Source organism: Apium graveolens, chromosome 2 (assembly GCF_009905375.1).
Source record: "Apium graveolens cultivar Ventura chromosome 2, ASM990537v1, whole genome shotgun sequence".
Taxonomy (NCBI): Eukaryota; Viridiplantae; Streptophyta; class Magnoliopsida; order Apiales; family Apiaceae; genus Apium; species Apium graveolens.
The window spans coordinates 112,922,861-112,942,030 of NC_133648.1; the positions used below are offsets into that span (position 1 = coordinate 112,922,861).

The window sequence follows — 19,170 nt, forward strand, 5'->3', positions numbered from 1 at the left end:
ATCAATCATGTACGATAAAGACATTATTATATATATATTGAATATATAACTAATTTATAAGAACATTGCTAATTCTTAAATCACATAAGCATATAAGAATTAACAATTAAATTAGGAGAAGGGTTTGAGAAAACAAACAGAGATTGGATTTAATCTCGAGTCCAGAAAACTGTCTCCTTAAAGCAGTTTCGCCCCGCACCATCCGTGTTTAGCGACCTGCTTCCCAGGATAAAACGAGATACTAGTATAATCGATAGATCGAATATACTCTCAGCGAACTTGAACTGAGCCCGAGAACTATCACCGAAATATTGGAAAAATTTAAGACTAAAGAGACCAAGAATGAAAGAGATGACTCTTATTTCCTTGACTTAATAAAACTGGTGCCCTAAGACTCTATTTATAAAAAGAGGCTTGAAAGGACTTGTTTTTCTTTTCGATGTGGTACATGGTATTTATAAGAAAAACTAAGGAATAGGTTTGTGTTACTCTCGATGTGGTACAAAACCACTTTTCATATTAAAAGGTAAAATTTTGGAATATCAGTTCTCATTCACCTTTTACTCATTTTGAGCGTGTTAATATGCGTTGAAATCCCCTCGAAGAGAAGAATACGTTCCAATAAATACACACCACTAACACATAATGTGTCTCACTCATATAGAGTCTCAAAATGATTCACAACTTAGTCTAAAATACTAAGTTTGTCCAACAATCCCCCACAAATGAGATTGATGGTCCAGTAGCACGCACCACATAGACACCACATAGACAGACAGACGCGGAGCTTGACTTGGTGATAGTTCCGGCGGTCAGATATAGCATACGATAGGTAGAGAATGCTCCTTGAACCTTCGCTCGAATAAGTATATCGACTTTACTGGTAGACAGTATGACGCGATGTCCTTGAACTGTTCGACCGTTTGTGTAAACGATGACATACTCATCACTATATCTTTCCTGACTCATTTAGTTCTCATGATTATGTCCATTTTGGCCCTGGAACATCGTCCTGGTTCTGCAAGAGTTTCTAAAGAATTGTGCCTCGCAATTCTCCTTTGAAGCGGCCATACTTCTCTCTTACATAGGTGATCTTTATCTTATAGAGTAACCCGCGTTTACTCAACCGAATATTATGTATTCAAACTTGAAATCCTTGTATTCGTCAAAGATCATTAAAAGCATAAAGCTTAACCTCGTACCTTACGGGTCTCACTGTTTCATCATCATAGAAATAGGCCAGGGGTTACCCCCACAGTGATTTAGTCATCATGATTTAGTTGTCCCATTGAACCAAGTTCTTGGGATCTCCAGTCAGCAAGGTTGGGTGTCCACCATGACGCCGTTAAGCAATAGGCAAGGCTCATTCCTCTCGATGATTTGACAACTATCTCTCGGTCTAACTAGATTCCCTTGTCTTAAACAGATTCACTCAGTTTAACCATCTGGTCAGTGGATCCAAACATTATCATTTGACTTTACATAGTCAATCATGATAATTCTCGTTGAGAATAGTTGTTTAATGGTATTATGTCCTCATCATAGATGTGAGACATACCATTTCATACACAATAATGTGATCTCCCAATTTGCATATTGATTACACGATATATGCATATTGAAGACACATTTTCCTTGTCATTTAGGAATATCCTTACAAAGTGGCTACTCAGCCTTTTAACTGCATTTATTTTATGCACCAGACTCGTATTCCATCATGAATCGAGCTAAGTTTAGGATTTCCATGACACGACTGCTAAGTGTGAAATGTATTCTCGAATGACTTTTAAGTTCTTAAAGTCAAATATCTAATTTACATACTATATTCACATAGTACAATTAGATATCTTTCGTATTGCAGTCCAAGCTCACGAGCACATATCATACACCTTAAATCTCATTGCAATCACTTCCAAGTGACCAATTTCCATTGTACTCGTGCATCTACCCAGTTTACCAACTGTATAGCCTATGTCTAATTTTGTACAATTTTAAAAAGTACAACAGACTTGCAATCCTTCTTGAGAGATCCTTGTTCATCTACGCTTGGATAAATATAAATCCATTCCAGCTATGACAACTTTAGCTTCGTTGATCTCTTCAAAATTCACATCACCAACATGTGACATGTATCATCTAAAACTTTTAAAGTCACGAAGATTGTAATCTTCAAATAAAACTTTTCAATCTCATCAAGATTTTCAGAGATGATCCTCTTGTCATTACTTCTCGTAATGATCAGATCACTCACATGCAATCAATTATGACTTGCATATCATGTGTAAATAACACATGCACGCTTGTCAATTCTCTGATTTTGAATCAGTTTGACATCTCATATTGACATATTTCACATTTATGAAATAACTTTACTAGTTATTACTTAAGGCTTCACTTGTTATTGATATTACCAGCTTTTAGCGTCCCAAAAAACCAGCAATTTCAGTTTGCATCATTACCGAGTTTAAGCGTCCTTAAACTGGCAATCCTTATTCACATAGCAACCAATTTTGAGCGTCCTCAAAATGGCAACCATGTCATTTATTTGAAGCCATTGCTTATCATAGCAATATCAAATTTAATATGCCATTATTTCGTGTCAATGTTGTTTCACTCAACATGATCACCGAAAATACAGATTTTCTACTCTTGCTTTATCTAGAGCAACTCTCGGGTTCACGTAAATAGATATTTCTCCAAATATCTATTTAGAAAGACCATCTCAATGTTCATTGATGCACTTTTAAATTTCACAATACGATAATTTTAGTATCATCTTAATGAACATTATTCTCAAAACTCGAGAATATTTCATAAATTATATAAGGTCATCACTTTCGACTGTAATATTTTTGTATCAGTCTGACCTTATACTTCCTTCAGACCCAGATATATTTTTCCAATTTAAAAATTCATTTGGGTCCTAATGCTTCTATCTCGTAAGAAGATCTATATATTTTTTAAACAAGATTCTGTCAAACAGAACCACTCTCTCTATTTCTTAATATCCTTTCCCCCACAAAGGACATAGAGAGAACATGCACAATCCATTTTCTAGTACACGTGCTAGAAAATCTTGATTTATTGACTCTTAGTAATAGTCAAATTTTCTCTTGATATATTCACTTATCAAGAAATTATACGAGAAGCGCATTGCTTCTATTAAATTTACGAGTTCACCTTCAAGCAAATTATCAAGACAATCGGGACTAGCAATTATCCAAGTCTTTTGCTCTCTGCAGGTTCATCATCACATTCATCCAATAACTCGTAAGTTCATTTAGATGACTTTTAATTACAGATCTACTAGGATCTACTAGCTTATCGCATAAGCATTCCTAAACTCTGTAATAGTATTCTTACGAATCTCAAAAATTAGATTCATATATCGGATATTATTAGACTCAACCATTGTCTATGTATCCATCCAAAATATCTCAATTGATTTTGGATCTCATGCTACCAACAGAGGTATTGGTATCAAGTTTCGAGATACCCCCACATTTCAATTATTTTCAAGAATGTTTCATTACATTCCACTATTCATAGAAAATTCAATAATTTTCTATTTTAGATACCCCCACAATTTTAATATTTTACAGAATGTCAGAAAATATTCCAAAACTAATAGGAAATTTAATTATTTCCTTCTGTGGTATCATGTTTAAGGAACGATTAGCCCTTCGTAACTAATATCCTCAAATTCAGTGATAGTCTGAGCTGATCACAATCGTTTTGCATCTTTCTCAGAGCGCAACTCAAGCCTGCATCTACTCCATTTATTTAATGCGAGTAAGGTGCAACGACCTCATGAATATTCACGTTGCAAACAGAATTTGCCCGGTGATTATTCATCATCAAATTTATTCACTACCATCTTAATTATCTGTATTAAGTTGGATTTGCCCTTGAGTTTATAGAGCACACATCTCTCTATTTAGCTTCAATATTGACTCGACTACGAGTACGAGTGATAAATGTTTTACTATCAAACCAGACAGTAAACACGTATCGTGTCACTACCTCTCATCTGAGCAGGTTTTACGTCATTCATTAAAACCTATAAGATTTTAATATCATGTTTAAAGAACTTCCCGTGGTTCTTATCATTAAAAATTCAATTACCGAATTTCTCTAAAATATTTACATGGTTCACACGAACCTACATTTCTGGCTCACCTACTGGTACAACCATAAAAGGCCCAAGGAAGAATATAAATCTTCAATAACCCCACATTCAGTGATCCTTGATCAACTGATGCGTTAGGGTTAACAACTTTTCGGATTCTCTCCGAAGTTCAGCGTAACTACTGAGATCAATATTCGCCGTATTAAGTATCATATGGATCACTATAATAGGCTCGTGTGTCACTGCCGCAGCAGACCGACACCAACACGTGAAATTACTATTTAACTGGAGGAAAAATCCAACCAGAAAAATATAATTTATGTGCCGACCCATAACCTGTACTCCAGGCCCATTAGGTTTTTTTAATGTGGAGAATCCTGAGCAATTGTAAATCTGGTTCACTTCAGCTGCCCACCTCGTCACATTATTTAACAACAAACATGTTACTGCATTCTATCCAGTATTACAAATTTGTGATATAACTCCATTATTAAAGATTAAACAATAATAATTGATGCCTTATCATCACTCAACAATGATTAAAAAATTAATCACCAAATAATCAAGTTCCATCATGAAGGGTCACATTTATGTAGCCATATCATTTAATTGCATAGCAATATCATGTTATGAACTTGCAAACACGCATGTAAACTATAGCATATACGATTCTTGTATCAGTGTACTAATAATTCCAAAATCAATTCAGAATTAAGAAATCAATCACCATGTTAACAAAACATAATAAGCTATCCATTAATAGCGAAAACATGGACGAATTATAAATTTGGGTTTAATCTACCAATTTATAATGATCAACCTGAGAGAGATGTCACCAAATATGTCCACTTGAATATAAGTTGATCATAAATCAATAACCATTAAAGCATCAATAGCCTTATAAGAAACCAATTATCCAACAACTTTGTGCTTACTTTTGCCTCGTACCTGTTATGCTTAAACAAAGCACCACTTAAAATCAAATTTATATTAATTTCAAGCACATGGCAACAAGTGATCAAAGAAATTAACGCACTAAATTTAATTTAATTAATGAGGCAAATAATGGCCACTCATATACCCATAAATAAATTTAATTTAAACAATCAAATTGACCTTTGCGTCTACTCACAAGAAAGTATGAAAATTGAAGAAAACTGCTTTAAGATTGTTATCAATCATGTACGATAAAGACATTATTATATATATATTGAATATATAACTAATTCATAAGAACATTGCTAATTCTTAAATCACATAAGCATATAAGAATTAACAATTAAATTAGGAGAAGGGTTTGAGAAAACAAACAGAGATTGGATTTAATCTCGAGTCCAGAAAACTGTCTCCTTAAAGCAGTTTCGCCCCGCACCATCCGTGTTTAGCGACCTGCTTCCCAGGATAAAACGAGATACTAGTATAATCGATAGATCGAATATACTCTCAGCGAACTTGAACTGAGCCCGAGAACTATCACCGAAATATTGGAAAAATTTAAGACTAAAGAGACCAAGAATGAAAGAGATGACTCTTATTTCCTTGACTTAATAAAACTGGTGCCCTAAGACTCTATTTATAAAAAGAGGCTTGAAAGGACTTGTTTTTCTTTTCGATGTGGTACATGGTATTTATAAGAAAAACTAAGGAATAGGTTTGTGCTACTCTCGATGTGGTACAAAACCACTTTTCATATTAAAAGGTAAAATTTTGGAATATCAGTTCTCATTCACCTTTTACTCATTTTGAGCGTGTTAATATGCGTTGGAATCCCCTCGAAGAGAAGAATACGTTCCAATAAATACACATCACTAACACATAATGTGTCTCACTCATATAGAGTCTCAAAATGATTCACAACTTAGTCTAAAATACTAAGTTTGTCCAACAGTCACCAATATGGCTATATATATGCAACCCAATTTTAACCTTTTTAACTTGTAAAGGACAGTAATAATTTATAACTGTAGTGTAAAAAGTCAATTTATAACCTTTTTAACCTTTCAGAGCTGATTTCTGATGACTAGGTTGTTTCAATATAGAAAAACATATTACCACTTCCGTTTGTGGTACATGTTTTTTTTACAAAATCCAATGCTGCTTGTGCAGGTTTACTATCATAATCATCCGTCTAGGAAGTTAGAGCATCCAAATAATTCAATCAAATAATTCTGTTGATAGGCCAATGTTATTGAAAACATGGATACTTTTATTATATTCACGTTTAACTACTAGAACATGTTTCTTGTAAAAAAAACTACTAGAATGTTTTCAATTTTTTTAAAATGTTCAATAACTTGTGAATTATAATGTTACGGAATAAGTTGTTTAGACCGGTAAAAACTTGTAAATTCCAATCTGCGGCGTGTATTTTCACATCAAACTTAAGATGTCAACGTTAAATGCAGATATTCATCCATATACTCTTATTAATCAAATAAAACCCGCCCAGTCAATTATGTAGAAGTGTACACGATTGACTTTGCATACATAACAAAGTTTCCAAGTCTCAATTGTGGCCTTGCATTATTATCATCTGGTTCCTAGACAGACAATGGAATACAGGCACTTCAGCCACCATCACAACTTAAAGATCCACCAAGTAACAGAAGGCCAAACCATCCGTTGCTCCGGCTGCGAAAGACTCTGCCACAACACGGTCTACGCGTGCTGGCAGTGCAACTACTTTCTCCATGACCATTGTGCTAGCGCTGCTCGTTACATAAAAAAACATCCATCAGATGCACAACACCCTCTTGTTCTCATCCCCAAACCAACTTACTGCAGCGGATCATTCATCTGTAACGCTTGCGGAGATACTGGCAGTTCGTTTTCTTATTGTTGCGCGCTTTGTGAGATTGATCTTCATGTTCATTGCGCTTTCTTGCCTCTTAGGGTGAGTCATAAGTCGCACCAGCATGAGCTGAAATTGTACCTTGGTATTATTAATCAAAAGGATGAAATTCCTGATGAGTTTTGTAGGATTTGTAGCAAGGTGTTGAACACTAGGAATTTTTGTTATTATTGTCTTGATTGTGAATTTGGTGTGCACACATTTTGTGCAACCAATGAGGTCAAACCAGAGTTGTACGTCGTTGATGATTCGTCGGCTAATACTGAAGCAGCATCATCGAATTCAGTGAATGAACCGACTGCTGAAGAGGTGATAGTAGAGTTGTATAATCTTCAACTCCAGATGCAGATGGCTCAGGGACTTGCTCAGATGATGGCTTCATTCAATCCAAGTCTAAGTTGATTGAATTCTAGTGAATCAATTAGTTTCTGTAATAATTGAAAAACTGCTGTACCTTGCTTGGTTGTTCAATTCATCCGTCTGCTTTAATTAAATAATATTTTTGGGTAAAATACTGTCAGTTTTACAAATTGCAGAGTGATATAGCTGAATGTAACAGAAATGAAGAAGATAAACTTAAACTTTTATTCAATCTTCTCAACTTTACAATAGAGTTTAGACTAGTGTATATATACAGTAAGGAAGTAACTGAATATACAGCTGATGGACAGCTGGATTCTAACTAACTTTTTCCAGCTCAGCTCATGACTAACTTGTGAGAGACTTGGTTGAAGCTGGCTTAGATGAGAGTGGTTTGCTCTGCCTTGTAGACTCAGTAGTAGACTTAGTAGTAGCTGTAACAAATACGGACAAGGTATACAAGTTACATGTACCTTTTATTCATTTATCAATCATGGGCATTACGTCTCAAGCGCAAGCTTTGCTGGTCATGGAGTAGTAAAGCTATTAATGCATTATTAAAAATTATATTAGGAACATTAACAACTTAATCAAGCAAATTAAGTAAGCGGCTTAGTTGTTTTGAACTCTTTAGTTGGAGTTGAATGCGTTGGCTGGCGACTTAAGACGTGCATATCCATATTGGTCACTGTAAGTATTCATTGACTTTTTCTTATAGCAGAGCCAAAAACTTGGCGTGTTGATTCGGATTCTGCGCTAATCAACTTTGCTTCGTTAAGAATTAGAGGAAGTCGGACATGGTTCAGCTCAAAAATTATGTTTGACTAAAGATTTATATATTAAGGTTTGCAAGCTGCTCAAAAGATTTAACTGTGAGCACATGTCTAGTGGACCGACTTTCGAAGCTAAGGAACTAGTAATATCTATTACTAAAAGAATCTACAGCGCATTACACTGAGTCTGACGCTACAAGTAGTCCTCGTCTCTTTGGTCTCAATCAATCTACTTTCTTTTACATTTCTGAATAATATATTAAGTTAATGCATTCATTTATATATATACACCCCGAAGTTTGCAAGTCTCCACTGTGCCTTGCATTTCCATTTTCAAAGACAATGGAGTACAAGGACTTCAGCCACAAGCACAACTTGAAGAACCACCAAGTGATACAAGGCCAAACAGTCCACTGTTCCCGCTGCGAAAGGCTCTGTCTCAACAACACATACGCATGTTTGCAGTGCAACTACTTTCTCCACGACTATTGCGCCAATGCTGTCCGTTACATAAAAAAACATCCATCGGACGCCAAACACCCTCTGGTTCTCATTCCTAAACCAACCTACTGCAGTGGATCCTTCATCTGTAACGCTTGTGGACAAACTGGCAGTTCCTTTTCTTACTGCTGCGTGGTTTGTGATATTGATCTTCATATTCACTGCGCTTTCTTGCCTCTTGAGGTCAGCCACAAGTTGCACCAACATGAGCTCAAGTTGTATATTGGCGATCCAAATAAAAAGGACGAACTTTCTGACGAGTTCTGTTGTAAGATTTGTACCAAGCCGTTGAGCACAAGGCAATTTTGTTATCTTTGTATTAAATGTGAATTTGGTGCGCACACATCTTGTGCAACCAATGTGGTGAAACCAGAGTTGTATGTTGATGCTGTTTCGTCAGCTAACCCTGGAACAACGTCATCTGAACCTGCTGTGGTGAATGGATTGACTGCAGAAGAGGTGATCGCAGAGACATATAATCTTCAACTTCAGATGCAAATGGCTCAGGGACTTGCTCAATTGATGGCCTCATTCAATCCAAGTTTAAATTGATTTTATTTCTTGTAAATTTATTCCTGCAATGATCAATAACGTTCATTTGTCTACACTACGGTTGATCAGAGCATATTTCGAGCTTGCTTTAAATGGAATAAAAGAATTTTTTTCTTTCCAGAATTGTTGGCTCATCTTTTCTAGACTGGATCATGGTTAATCGTTTTTCAAGAACAAATAAGGATAAAACTATAAAATCAAATTTTAACTTTTAAAAGTTTGGTACCTTATGTTATAATGCGGCATAGTAATACATATACTATAAAATTCGCAAATGTCTGAGTTTCATCCTGGTTAAAACAAATTACATAGATTTGCTCACTAATCGCAATCATCTATTTCATTGGCATGCATCACACACAGAGTAGAATAGTAGTAGTCGTTTGGATAATTAGATTTTAACCCAATAACTCATTAACATGATATTCATCTAAACAATAGATCACTTCTTACAAGTTAATTAAACAATCAAAGTAAGCAGATCACTTGTTTTGAGCTTTCTAAGTTGCTGGTCAAACTTTTACAGAGTCGGGATTACCGGGAAGATTAATAAGATAATCATACTCAAAAAGAAGCATCACCGGTTGATTTTGACTATGGTGCATCACTTGGCCACCATATGGATTGGTTGACTTTTCCCTATTAAGTTTACAAGTCAACTATTGGTTTCTTCCAAGATCCATCCTCGAAGTTGCCTCTTTGTCAAGTGTTTGATTAACCCACTTGTTGGTTCTGTACAACTAATTCTTCCAATTGTCTACACAGCCATAAGAATCTTTACATTTGACTTCATTTAATAATAAGAGTTCTTATCTGACATGTATTTGTATTTAGGGGTTCCCTATCCACACCTAAAGATCACACACAAGAAAACTAAAAAACTTGTTGAGAGATTAATGGAGTATAAACACTTTAGCCACAATCATAATCTAGTATTTCATCAAGTTCAGCAAGGTCAGAACATACGATGCTCTGGTTGCGAATTAGACTGCAGCTCGGGATTCGTATATGCTTGCTTTCAGTGCAGTTTTTACCTCCACGAGCACTGTGGCAATGCTAATCGCCATATTATGCACCCTGCAGATGTCACACACCCGCTCATTCTTTTTCCATCCCCAACATACGAATCAGGTTCATTTTTATGTGATGCCTGTGGCAAACCGGGAAGTGCGTTTTCTTATTGTTGCGCAGTGTGCCAAGTAGATCTTCATGTACAGTGTGCATTTATGCCATTGAAGATAACTCACAGGTGCCATCGACATGAGCTTAAACTCTCTACTGGAAACCCTGATAGAGATGGACGGGAAATTTGTAATATTTGTACCACGTCGTTGGACTCCAAGCACTGGAGCTACTATTGTGCTGAATGTGACTTCGGTGTGCACACTTTTTGTGGCACAAACGAGGTGAAGCCTGTCCTGTTTGTGGATGCCTCATAGGATATGGGGAGGTTAATTACGAACAAGGAAGAGGATGATGATGATATACCACCTATATGCAGGTGAATATATTGACTTCTGTTTACAATTTTAAGGCTTCCATATTATGATTTGTCGAACATGTTTCTACTGTTAATAGTGTCAGCAATGGAGATCTGTGATCGATTTTGTGGTTCAAGCCACCTTATAAAATACAATCAGTGAACACTGCACAAACTAAGGGAATTTCTTCTAATAAATTCATGAACTAGTTCCTATATATATACAGGCGATTAATTATTTCTATTCCACTGCTTAGTATTGTTTTTAAAGGAAAGTCTGGTCACCTGCTAGACCTATCCATAGTTTCTGAAGGCCTGATGGCCTCCCCTGTAAGAAACTGCAAAACAGTCTTCAATCCTCATAAAGAATCTTTCGTATGGCTTAGAAATAGTGAACTGTGCTTTCAAGTACACACATTCTGATAGCAGAACTGTGTTTGTGTTTCAAAAACTTGCAGAATTGTTAAACACTGAACTTTAAAATCAGCAGTACCAAATAATAGTTAAATTTAGAGCATCCGCAATAACAAATAAAACAGAACGAGAGCAAATCTGTGTGTGTATTTAAAAAAGATCCAGAATCAACTATGAAAAGAGCACTTGCAGACTCATCAACCACTGAATATCAAGCATCCACAACAACAAATGACCGTAAACTATAATTTACATTTTGCAGACTGTGTTTGCAATAGTTTTTCTAGAATTCTAAATCACCAAAATTACGTTATCTGACGTCTACCTTCTGGCTCTCTCTCCCCCTCTCTCTATATTTCTAATATTGAAACTGTCAAGTCCTGAACAAATAAATTATGGTACAAATAATGTTACGAGTTGTCCCACATCGTTTGTGGGAGGGCAATTTGCTAGAATATAAGCAGCCAGCTAACTCCAATTAGTATGAGGTCTTTTGGGAGGTGCCCAAAAACAAACTCGTACGGGCGATGTGTGAATCGTTTGTGGGAAGGGCAGTTTGCTAGAATATAAGCAGCCAGACAACTCCAATTAGTATAAAGTTTTTTGGGAGGTGCCCAAAAACAAACCCGTGCGGGCTCGGCCCAAAGCGGACAATATCATACTAATGTGGAGTTAGGCCTGTTCAGCAAGCCCAACAAGTGGTATCAGAGCTTCAGGTTATAAACGGTCCATAACAATCTCAGATGGGCTCCAGAAGTGACATAGGAAGAGCCAGATGGGCTTGCCCCAGAATGTGCTCAAGGAAAAGGCAGACGGGCCTTCCAGTATGGGCCTAGGGGAAGCAGCCCGATTTGTGAAGGGGGAGATTGTTAGGAGTTGTCCCACATCGTTTGTGGGAGGGGCAGTTTGCTATAATATAAGCAGCCAGCTAACTTCAATTAGTACGAGGCCTTTTGGAAGGTGCCCAAAAACAAACTCGTGCGGGCTCGGCCCAAAGCGGGGTATCAGAGCTATGGTTGTGATGGTACATAACAATCTCACGTGGGCTCCAGAATGGACCTAGGAAGAGCCAGATGGGATTGCTCCGGAATGGGCTCAAGGAAAAGGCAGGTGGTCCTTCTAGTATGGGCCTAGGGGGAGCAGATAGCCAGATGGACTTCCAGTATGGGTCAAGGGGGAGCCAGATTCACAGTCAGGAGGTAGAATCGACAGGTGTCGGGCCCGATGTGTGAAAGGGGAGATTGTTAGGAGTTGTCCCACATCGCTTGTGGGAAGGGCAGTTTGCTAGAATATAAGCAGTCAGACAACTCCAATTAGTATGAGGCCTTTTGGGAGGTTTTGGGACAATATCATACTAATGTGGAGTTAGGCTTGCTCAGCCCGTATGTTACATACTGGTATATGTAATAAAATATTAAAAGTAGACCTGATACCAACTCCTTGAAGCTAGTTTAAGTGATGTCTAGGGTTGTAAATGAATCGATATGCTATGCACAGTTCAGCATTCGGTCTGTTCAAGAAAAGTTTGGTTTGGACAAGGTTTTGTACAAATTGAAGGCAATCTAATGGTTGAAATTAATATTTTTATAAATACTTTTTGGCAATTTTGATATATCCCAACATTTTTCAAGTGAGAGAAACATGTAAATTTAAATAGATACCGTGCTTTCAGTTGCAAGGAAAAATTGCATAACTTGATCAGTTGATTATGCACAGAGTTTCATACACAAACTGCACAGCTTTAATGTGCCACAGGAGGGCAGGAGAAACAGAAAGATGCCAAAAATATAAGACAGCTGCAGGTCAGAATCTAGGGGCAAAGAAACATATTGTACATTTTGTTTGTGAGACAACCTGCCAAGAATAATCCCCTCAACATGTGGATGAGCTTCTCTAAACTGATTCGGGTTATACCAGATGTCTTTGAAACTTGAGTTGTATCATGCCACCATTAGGTGCTATTGTGGGTCTATCTCGACCTAAAAAACTAGGTGATGGCTTCCTTCACAGTTATTGATCATCAGTATGTCCTTTCCGCAAGTTATGTGCAACAACCCAACTCATAACCCCCTTCCCATTAAATATCAACATAGATAAAAAGGAAAAAAAATCCCATAACTTTTGAAGAGGTTCTGGAGATAAAATCATGGCGATCATGTGCTCTTCTTTAAGCAGACTTAGCATTTCCATCAGTCTCTCCTACAATGTTGAACCTTGACGGCCCAATAGTGTCAATGCCTCCTCGTACAGAGAGTTGAGGCGCATCTGTACTTGTCTCCATCGACCCATTGTCCATGAAGATCACAACAACAGTAATGTCATCATGAAAGAAACGCCTGACCCCTTTCTGTAACTTTTTAAGATCATCATACCTCATCTGTCTTTTTCGAGCTGCTTCATGCAAAGCTGTCGTAAGAAGTCTACTTGCAATACCCTGAATTTATATAAGTCAGAAGAATTTACGATGATTACTAAGCATATGTAGTGCAATGTTCGTATAAACAGCATGAGAGAGTAAAACATACTGCTCTGGGATTATTGTGCACAATCTCAGCTGCCTCTTGATTTGTCATGTGTTCCCAAAGTCCATCAGATGCAAATATAAGAAATTTGTCATTGGGTTGTAACTCTCGTGTACATATAGATGGGTCAGATCTTAGTACTGGGCTGTGAATAGGCTCTGGAAGGTGAAATCGCGGAAATGATGGATCCAGGGAGAACTCTGGTCTTTTTAAGTATGCATCGCCTATGGATCTAGATACCTGATACCAGTTATCCAACATACAAAAATAGCAGGTGTAAGATGCCAAAATGAAGGGGGGAAAAGTATACATAGTTAAAATCGTGAATATGATATAAGAAAGTATGAACTGAAATGAAAAACTGTTATAGTAGCTATTAACTGGCAAGTAGAAGGAAAAAAAGAGAGTTTGTGCACCAAAACATATAATGCCTATATTTCAAGTGGATAGAATTACAAGAGAAGCATCCAAAAATCTGATTACAAGTCGAAACAAGCTAAAGTAGGGTATCTGGAACTTTGAAAAAAATTATTTTTACACTTAGCTTTTGGCAGTCTATGAGAATAGCCTTGAGTTCTTGCCAATTTTGCATTGAAATTAAGTTTTAGATTTAGTTATGGTATAGAACAGAACAGAACTACAGGCTAAGAAGTTGTACAACAGGTCAATAGCTTAAAAGCGATAGATCTAGAGTGCAAACACCAAACATGTTAAAACCGATACAATGCCACAACCAGCATTACTCCAGGAAAAACAATTGCCACAACCATGCAAAAATTATGGCCGGGTAGTTTTAACCTATGTTGTGTGGACTCAGGTCTGAAGTTTTGGAAACGACAAGGATCCAAGTGTCAAACTCAGTATTCAACATTTGGCTGACATGAGAAACCTGTCCCTAGTTTGGACACGGGTATGAAAGGGAAAAACCAAGAAGGTGTAGTAAGAAGAAAAATATAGTACTTCAAGATGATAATGAAATTGATGGTCGAATTCTGAAGAAACACCAACTTCACCATGATTGTAATAAAGCTAATAGACTTGCAACTCAGAGTTTCTCTCCCACATACATTATATTTCTTGAAACTTTTTGAATGTCAATTGTAAGATAGAGGAAAGTGAAAGGATGGACAAAACAACATTTTATTAGGAGATAGAGGCATACATTTACGGATTTATCAACATGTTCACATTATACAAGAATATTTACTGCAAGTAAACTCAAAATCAGCTAAAAATAAATATCCAAATAAACCTGAATGATTCCCTTTATGCGCCACACACCATGCTTCATAACTAATATATGTGAATCCTCGGGATGTGCTGAGATGAGTTCATTCCTAACCTCCTCAGTGCTAGCATTATGATCCCTAGTCAACTGCTCTGCAACAATTTTATTAGATCTACATACAGAACCAATAACAGCTCTGGAATCACCCAGATTAGCGATGTATAATATGCCTCTCCAAATTACTCCAACCAAACAGCAAGAACCAATTGATGCCATTAAAGGTTTTATTTCAATTGTCCTTCGCACAAGAGAGAGAAATCCATCTTCAGTGGCGGAAAACGCATTCTTAAGGTGGTCCTCTGATATTGTTCCATTTTCTCGTGCAATTCCTGAAACGATATATAAAGGCTTCACAAACGAGTTCAGGGTCAATAACGCACTTCAAAAATTAGTATTTTAGACTTGAAGTGTGTATTATACAACTGTTGATACCATTTGATAAAAACAGTGGAAGGACTAGGATGTTCAACGAAAAATGATCACCATTTGTATTCAAAGAAAAGAAGGTGCTTCCAATTTTTTATTGTAAGCCCTTAAGAAACAGCTAAACAAATAATTAGTCCAAGGCCAAAAAAGAAAGCAATAGAACATATTAATGACCCATGAATAGAAAGAGGTATTTAAACCCTGTAAGATACAGTTATCATGGATCTTAGTCCCTTGCACTCTTCAAACGCTTCAATAGTAGTCTAAACCAGGAGAACTTACGTACATTTGACATATCTACTGAGACTTAAAACCTCGACCTCTTGTTACAATAAAAGAACAACATAATTGAAAAACAAAAAAAAAACACTCAAAATCCATCGCTTCAACATTTGAACTGTAAATAAACATAAAATCAGTCTTTAAAATTTTACTAGCAATGGTAAATAATACACTAACAAACACAAAGTGAAAACAGGTCTTACTCATTAGATGAAGAAACAGATGATCACGAATGAAACGGGATGCTTCAGGGCCGCCATGACCATCATAAACTCCAACAAAAGTGGCACTTTGGCCTGTCTCAACCTGGCTGTGATCCTCAATAACCTCATTGGCCTGTACTATCGCGAACGATAGTTCCCCATAAAAGTGTTTTTCAAGGTCTTTGCACCATAGAAGAGGATCCGGCAAAACACTACCATCATCATTATCATCATTGTTATGAGTACTATTGTTACTGTTACCGCTACCATTACTATCCTTGTTCATACGGGCATATTGACTCACCGGACGCCAACAAGCCATTACTATCCTTCCCAACCAAGAAAACATCCCTCATTTCCTACCTCAACTAGGCCATACAAACTCTCAACCACAACAGAAAAAAATATTCTCAAATATTAGATTTTACTATTCGAAGACACAGAGTACTGTGTGGTGATTGTAGTGACAAAAGGCAGTTCAATTGCAGAGTTCAAGATTTCAAGGACTGTAATAGAAAATTACAAACAAGAATACAAAACTCATGCAAAAGCAGACAAAAGTTGTTATGCAGAAACACAGAAACTGTTTACAAGAATAGTTTGATGAATATAACAAACTTGGTTTGATAAGAAAAAGTCATAATTAGAGACTGTAGAAACAAAAAAACATAGATAAAATTTTCTTAGAAAATAGGAGTATCATTAAAAATGTGGACTAGATAGATACAAGAGAGAAGAAAGAAAAGATAAGATGTAATGAGGATTTAGAAGAAATAGGGATGATGCAGACTCATATATATAGACGAAGAAACTCGAAGGGAAGTAGGAAACTGTGTGTGTGACGGTAACCTACAACCAGTAGACATGACAATTCGGATAACCGGTTTGGTTTCGGATCGGATCAATTTCGGATCGGATCTACTTTCGGATTATGATATATTTGAAGACCATTCGGATCGAATCGGATGTGATTCGGTTCGGATCTAATTCAGATTAAAATTGGATAAAATTCGGATTAAGATCGGACAAAATTATGTTCGGATCAAATTTGGTTCGGATATTTTCGGATCATAACTTATTTATTTTTTAAATTTTTGAGATTCAAAAAATATCCTTTTTATTTAATTTAGTATTTTTAATGCAATATAATGTACTTTTACAAAAAGAATATGATTAAATAAGTATAATATCATAAACATAAAATTGTTTAAAGTATAAATTTTGCTTATTTCGGGTCATATTCGGTTCGGGTAATATATTATTCGGTTTTAATCGGTTCCAAGTTATAATCGGATCTTGTATTTCAGATCATTTTTGGTTAAATTTTCGGTTCGAATATTTTTCGGATCGGTTTAAATCGATTTTCAGATAATATCGGATTGTATGATTCGGATTTCAGATCGGATCTCGGTTTCATGAATTTCGATTCAGTTATTCGGATCTAGACCCATTTTGCTTTGTGTAAGGACCAGCATAGTTCTAATCCTAGGGAGGAGCGTGAATGACAACAAATTTTTATTGTGGAGGCAAATTTTGTAAAACAGGTAAAATGCTACAAGGGTTACTTGTATAATACCAGCCTAAAAAAACCGTATACGGCACGAGCCTGTTTATATAATTATACAATTTCTTGCACAAACTTGTATATATATCCAAATAATTTTATAACTAAAATTATGGTTAAGAGTACTATTTGAAATTTTTCTTATTTTTTTATAAATGATTTTCAAGACAATTTTTTATTTTGATAATATAATATTTAATCCCACAACCGAATCAACCGAATGCATATCGCACCCAATAGGGATGACAATCGGGTCAGACCCGGTTGAGTATGACAGTATTCATATCCAAAACCGAAATTTTTATCCATACTCGAGCCCGGAAAATACCCGAAAATGAATACCCGAAGCCGATCTAATACATTTCGGATCAGATTCAGGTTTTTTAGATTAGATATTAATATCTGAACCCCGAACCCAAAATTCGAACCCGAAATCCAAAAAATTATATAATTATTAATATTGCAAGTGTTTGAGATCGAACACGCAATTTTGCCGGGGAATTTTAATGTGTGATTTTCAACCATTGCAACACAACATTAATTGTGTTCTTACATGTACAACTGATATTTTAATAATCAATTCAATTGATAGCCAACTAATTAGATTTATCACTGAGATATTATTTTCATCTTATCACCTTTTTAAATTATTCAATAATTAAATTTCATTAAATTTATTATTAGTTACTCCCTCCGTCCTTTTCATTTCTTTATATTTTCCTTTTTGGGATATCACATTCATTTCTTTACATTTCAAAACTTACCAAAAATAGTCAATGGGTCCCAACATTTTCCCATTTTTCCTCCCTTTTCACACTACTTTTACCCTACTATCTCCCTTTTATACATTAAAAATCAATGGATCCCACCACTTCACACACTTTTCTTTCACTTTTTTCACTACTTTATACATATTTCTTAAATTCCGTGTCCAATCCTTTTGATAAGAAATCAAAAGGACGGAGGGAGTATTTTTTAACATAAGTATAAAAAATATAAGTTCTAATAATTACATAATATCTGTATATTGTATAATGTATAATATATATTTAAATTAAATATAATATATTATAATATGTAATATATATATTGATAATATATATATACTTGTGATATTAGGGGGTTTTTGACTTTCGGATTCAGATCGGGTTTGGATCGAGTTTCTGATTTCGGATCGGGTTTCGGATCGGTATACCTAAAATCTAAATTCAAAAATTTTCAGGTTTTAAAATTAAATCCAAATCCAAATTCAAAAAATCGGGTTCGATAAATCTAAAATTTCGGGATTCGGATCGCGTATCCATCGAATCAGATTATTTTTCCATCCCTAGGTCCCTAGGATCCAACAAACCACCACAAATCAGTCTAAAAGAGCTAGTAATTTTCTGTACATTGGTTGTAAACATATCTTTATAAATGACCCCAATGCTCTAATTCTTATAGATTTAGGATATTACAAACACCACTATTTTATAGGTCGACGTCCTCATCGAGCCCATAAACACACTAGCGAAACCCGGGCGGACGTCCTCGTAGAGCCCCCAATCACATGTACGGAACCTGGGCAGTGATTCTGCATTTTTGGCCAGGAGAGCTCTAAAACCATTTTAAATATCCAAGTCACTACCGAATTTACATCTATTAGGCCTTTAAGTATACTGTAGAGGGGGGTGAATACAGTATATTACAATCAAATTGAATTGTAACTCAATGATAAAGAACAGTTTATATGTTATGAATAAAAATTGTTGTAAAACTCTCTCAAAAGATGTACAGATATCCTTGAGAGCTGCTAGGTTACAATAATGATATAACAATAATCGAC

The 19,170-nt window shown here is 35.9% G+C and overlaps 4 protein-coding genes across 4 annotated transcripts; 3 read left to right on the plus strand and 1 right to left on the minus strand.

Moving 5' to 3' along the window:
* Positions 1–6,680: 6,680 nt before the first annotated feature.
* LOC141692250 (protein VACUOLELESS GAMETOPHYTES-like) lies at positions 6,681–7,382 on the plus strand. Its single transcript, XM_074496992.1, has one exon. The coding sequence runs from the start codon at positions 6,681–6,683 to the stop codon at positions 7,380–7,382; it is 702 nt and encodes a 233-aa protein (XP_074353093.1).
* Positions 7,383–8,455: 1,073 nt separating this feature from the next.
* On the plus strand, positions 8,456–9,166 carry LOC141692258 (protein VACUOLELESS GAMETOPHYTES-like). The gene has a single exon (XM_074497002.1). It carries the CDS (start codon positions 8,456–8,458, stop codon positions 9,164–9,166), a length of 711 nt encoding a protein of 236 aa, XP_074353103.1.
* An 896-nt stretch (positions 9,167–10,062) lies between these two features.
* On the plus strand, positions 10,063–10,605 carry LOC141692268 (protein VACUOLELESS GAMETOPHYTES-like). The gene has a single exon (XM_074497013.1). It carries the CDS (start codon positions 10,063–10,065, stop codon positions 10,603–10,605), a length of 543 nt encoding a protein of 180 aa, XP_074353114.1.
* Positions 10,606–12,726: 2,121 nt separating this feature from the next.
* LOC141707758 (putative protein phosphatase 2C 25) lies at positions 12,727–16,520 on the minus strand. Its single transcript, XM_074511101.1, has 4 exons — positions 15,782–16,520; positions 14,835–15,199; positions 13,586–13,822; positions 12,727–13,494 (listed from the first exon to the last, which is right to left on the minus strand). The coding sequence occupies exons 1-4, from the start codon at positions 16,128–16,130 to the stop codon at positions 13,228–13,230; spliced, it is 1,218 nt and encodes a 405-aa protein (XP_074367202.1). The 5' UTR covers positions 16,131–16,520; the 3' UTR covers positions 12,727–13,227.
* Positions 16,521–19,170: the final 2,650 nt, after the last annotated feature.

Excerpts from the sequence above, each read along its gene's own strand:
- LOC141692250 (XM_074496992.1), top strand. The coding sequence starts at position 6,681 with ATGGAATACAGGCACTTCAGCCACCATCACAACTTAAAGATCCACCAA.
- LOC141692258 (XM_074497002.1), top strand. The coding sequence starts at position 8,456 with ATGGAGTACAAGGACTTCAGCCACAAGCACAACTTGAAGAACCACCAA.
- LOC141692268 (XM_074497013.1), top strand. The coding sequence starts at position 10,063 with ATGGAGTATAAACACTTTAGCCACAATCATAATCTAGTATTTCATCAA.
- LOC141707758 (XM_074511101.1), bottom strand. The coding sequence starts at position 16,130 with ATGTTTTCTTGGTTGGGAAGGATAGTAATGGCTTGTTGGCGTCCGGTG. Across the intron at positions 15,200-15,781 it reads TCTGTTTCTTCATCTAATGA|GAATTGCACGAGAAAATGGA; the intron begins GTAAGACCTGTT and ends ATATCGTTTCAG. Across the intron at positions 13,495-13,585 it reads TGCACAATAATCCCAGAGCA|GGTATTGCAAGTAGACTTCT; the intron begins GTATGTTTTACT and ends ATATAAATTCAG.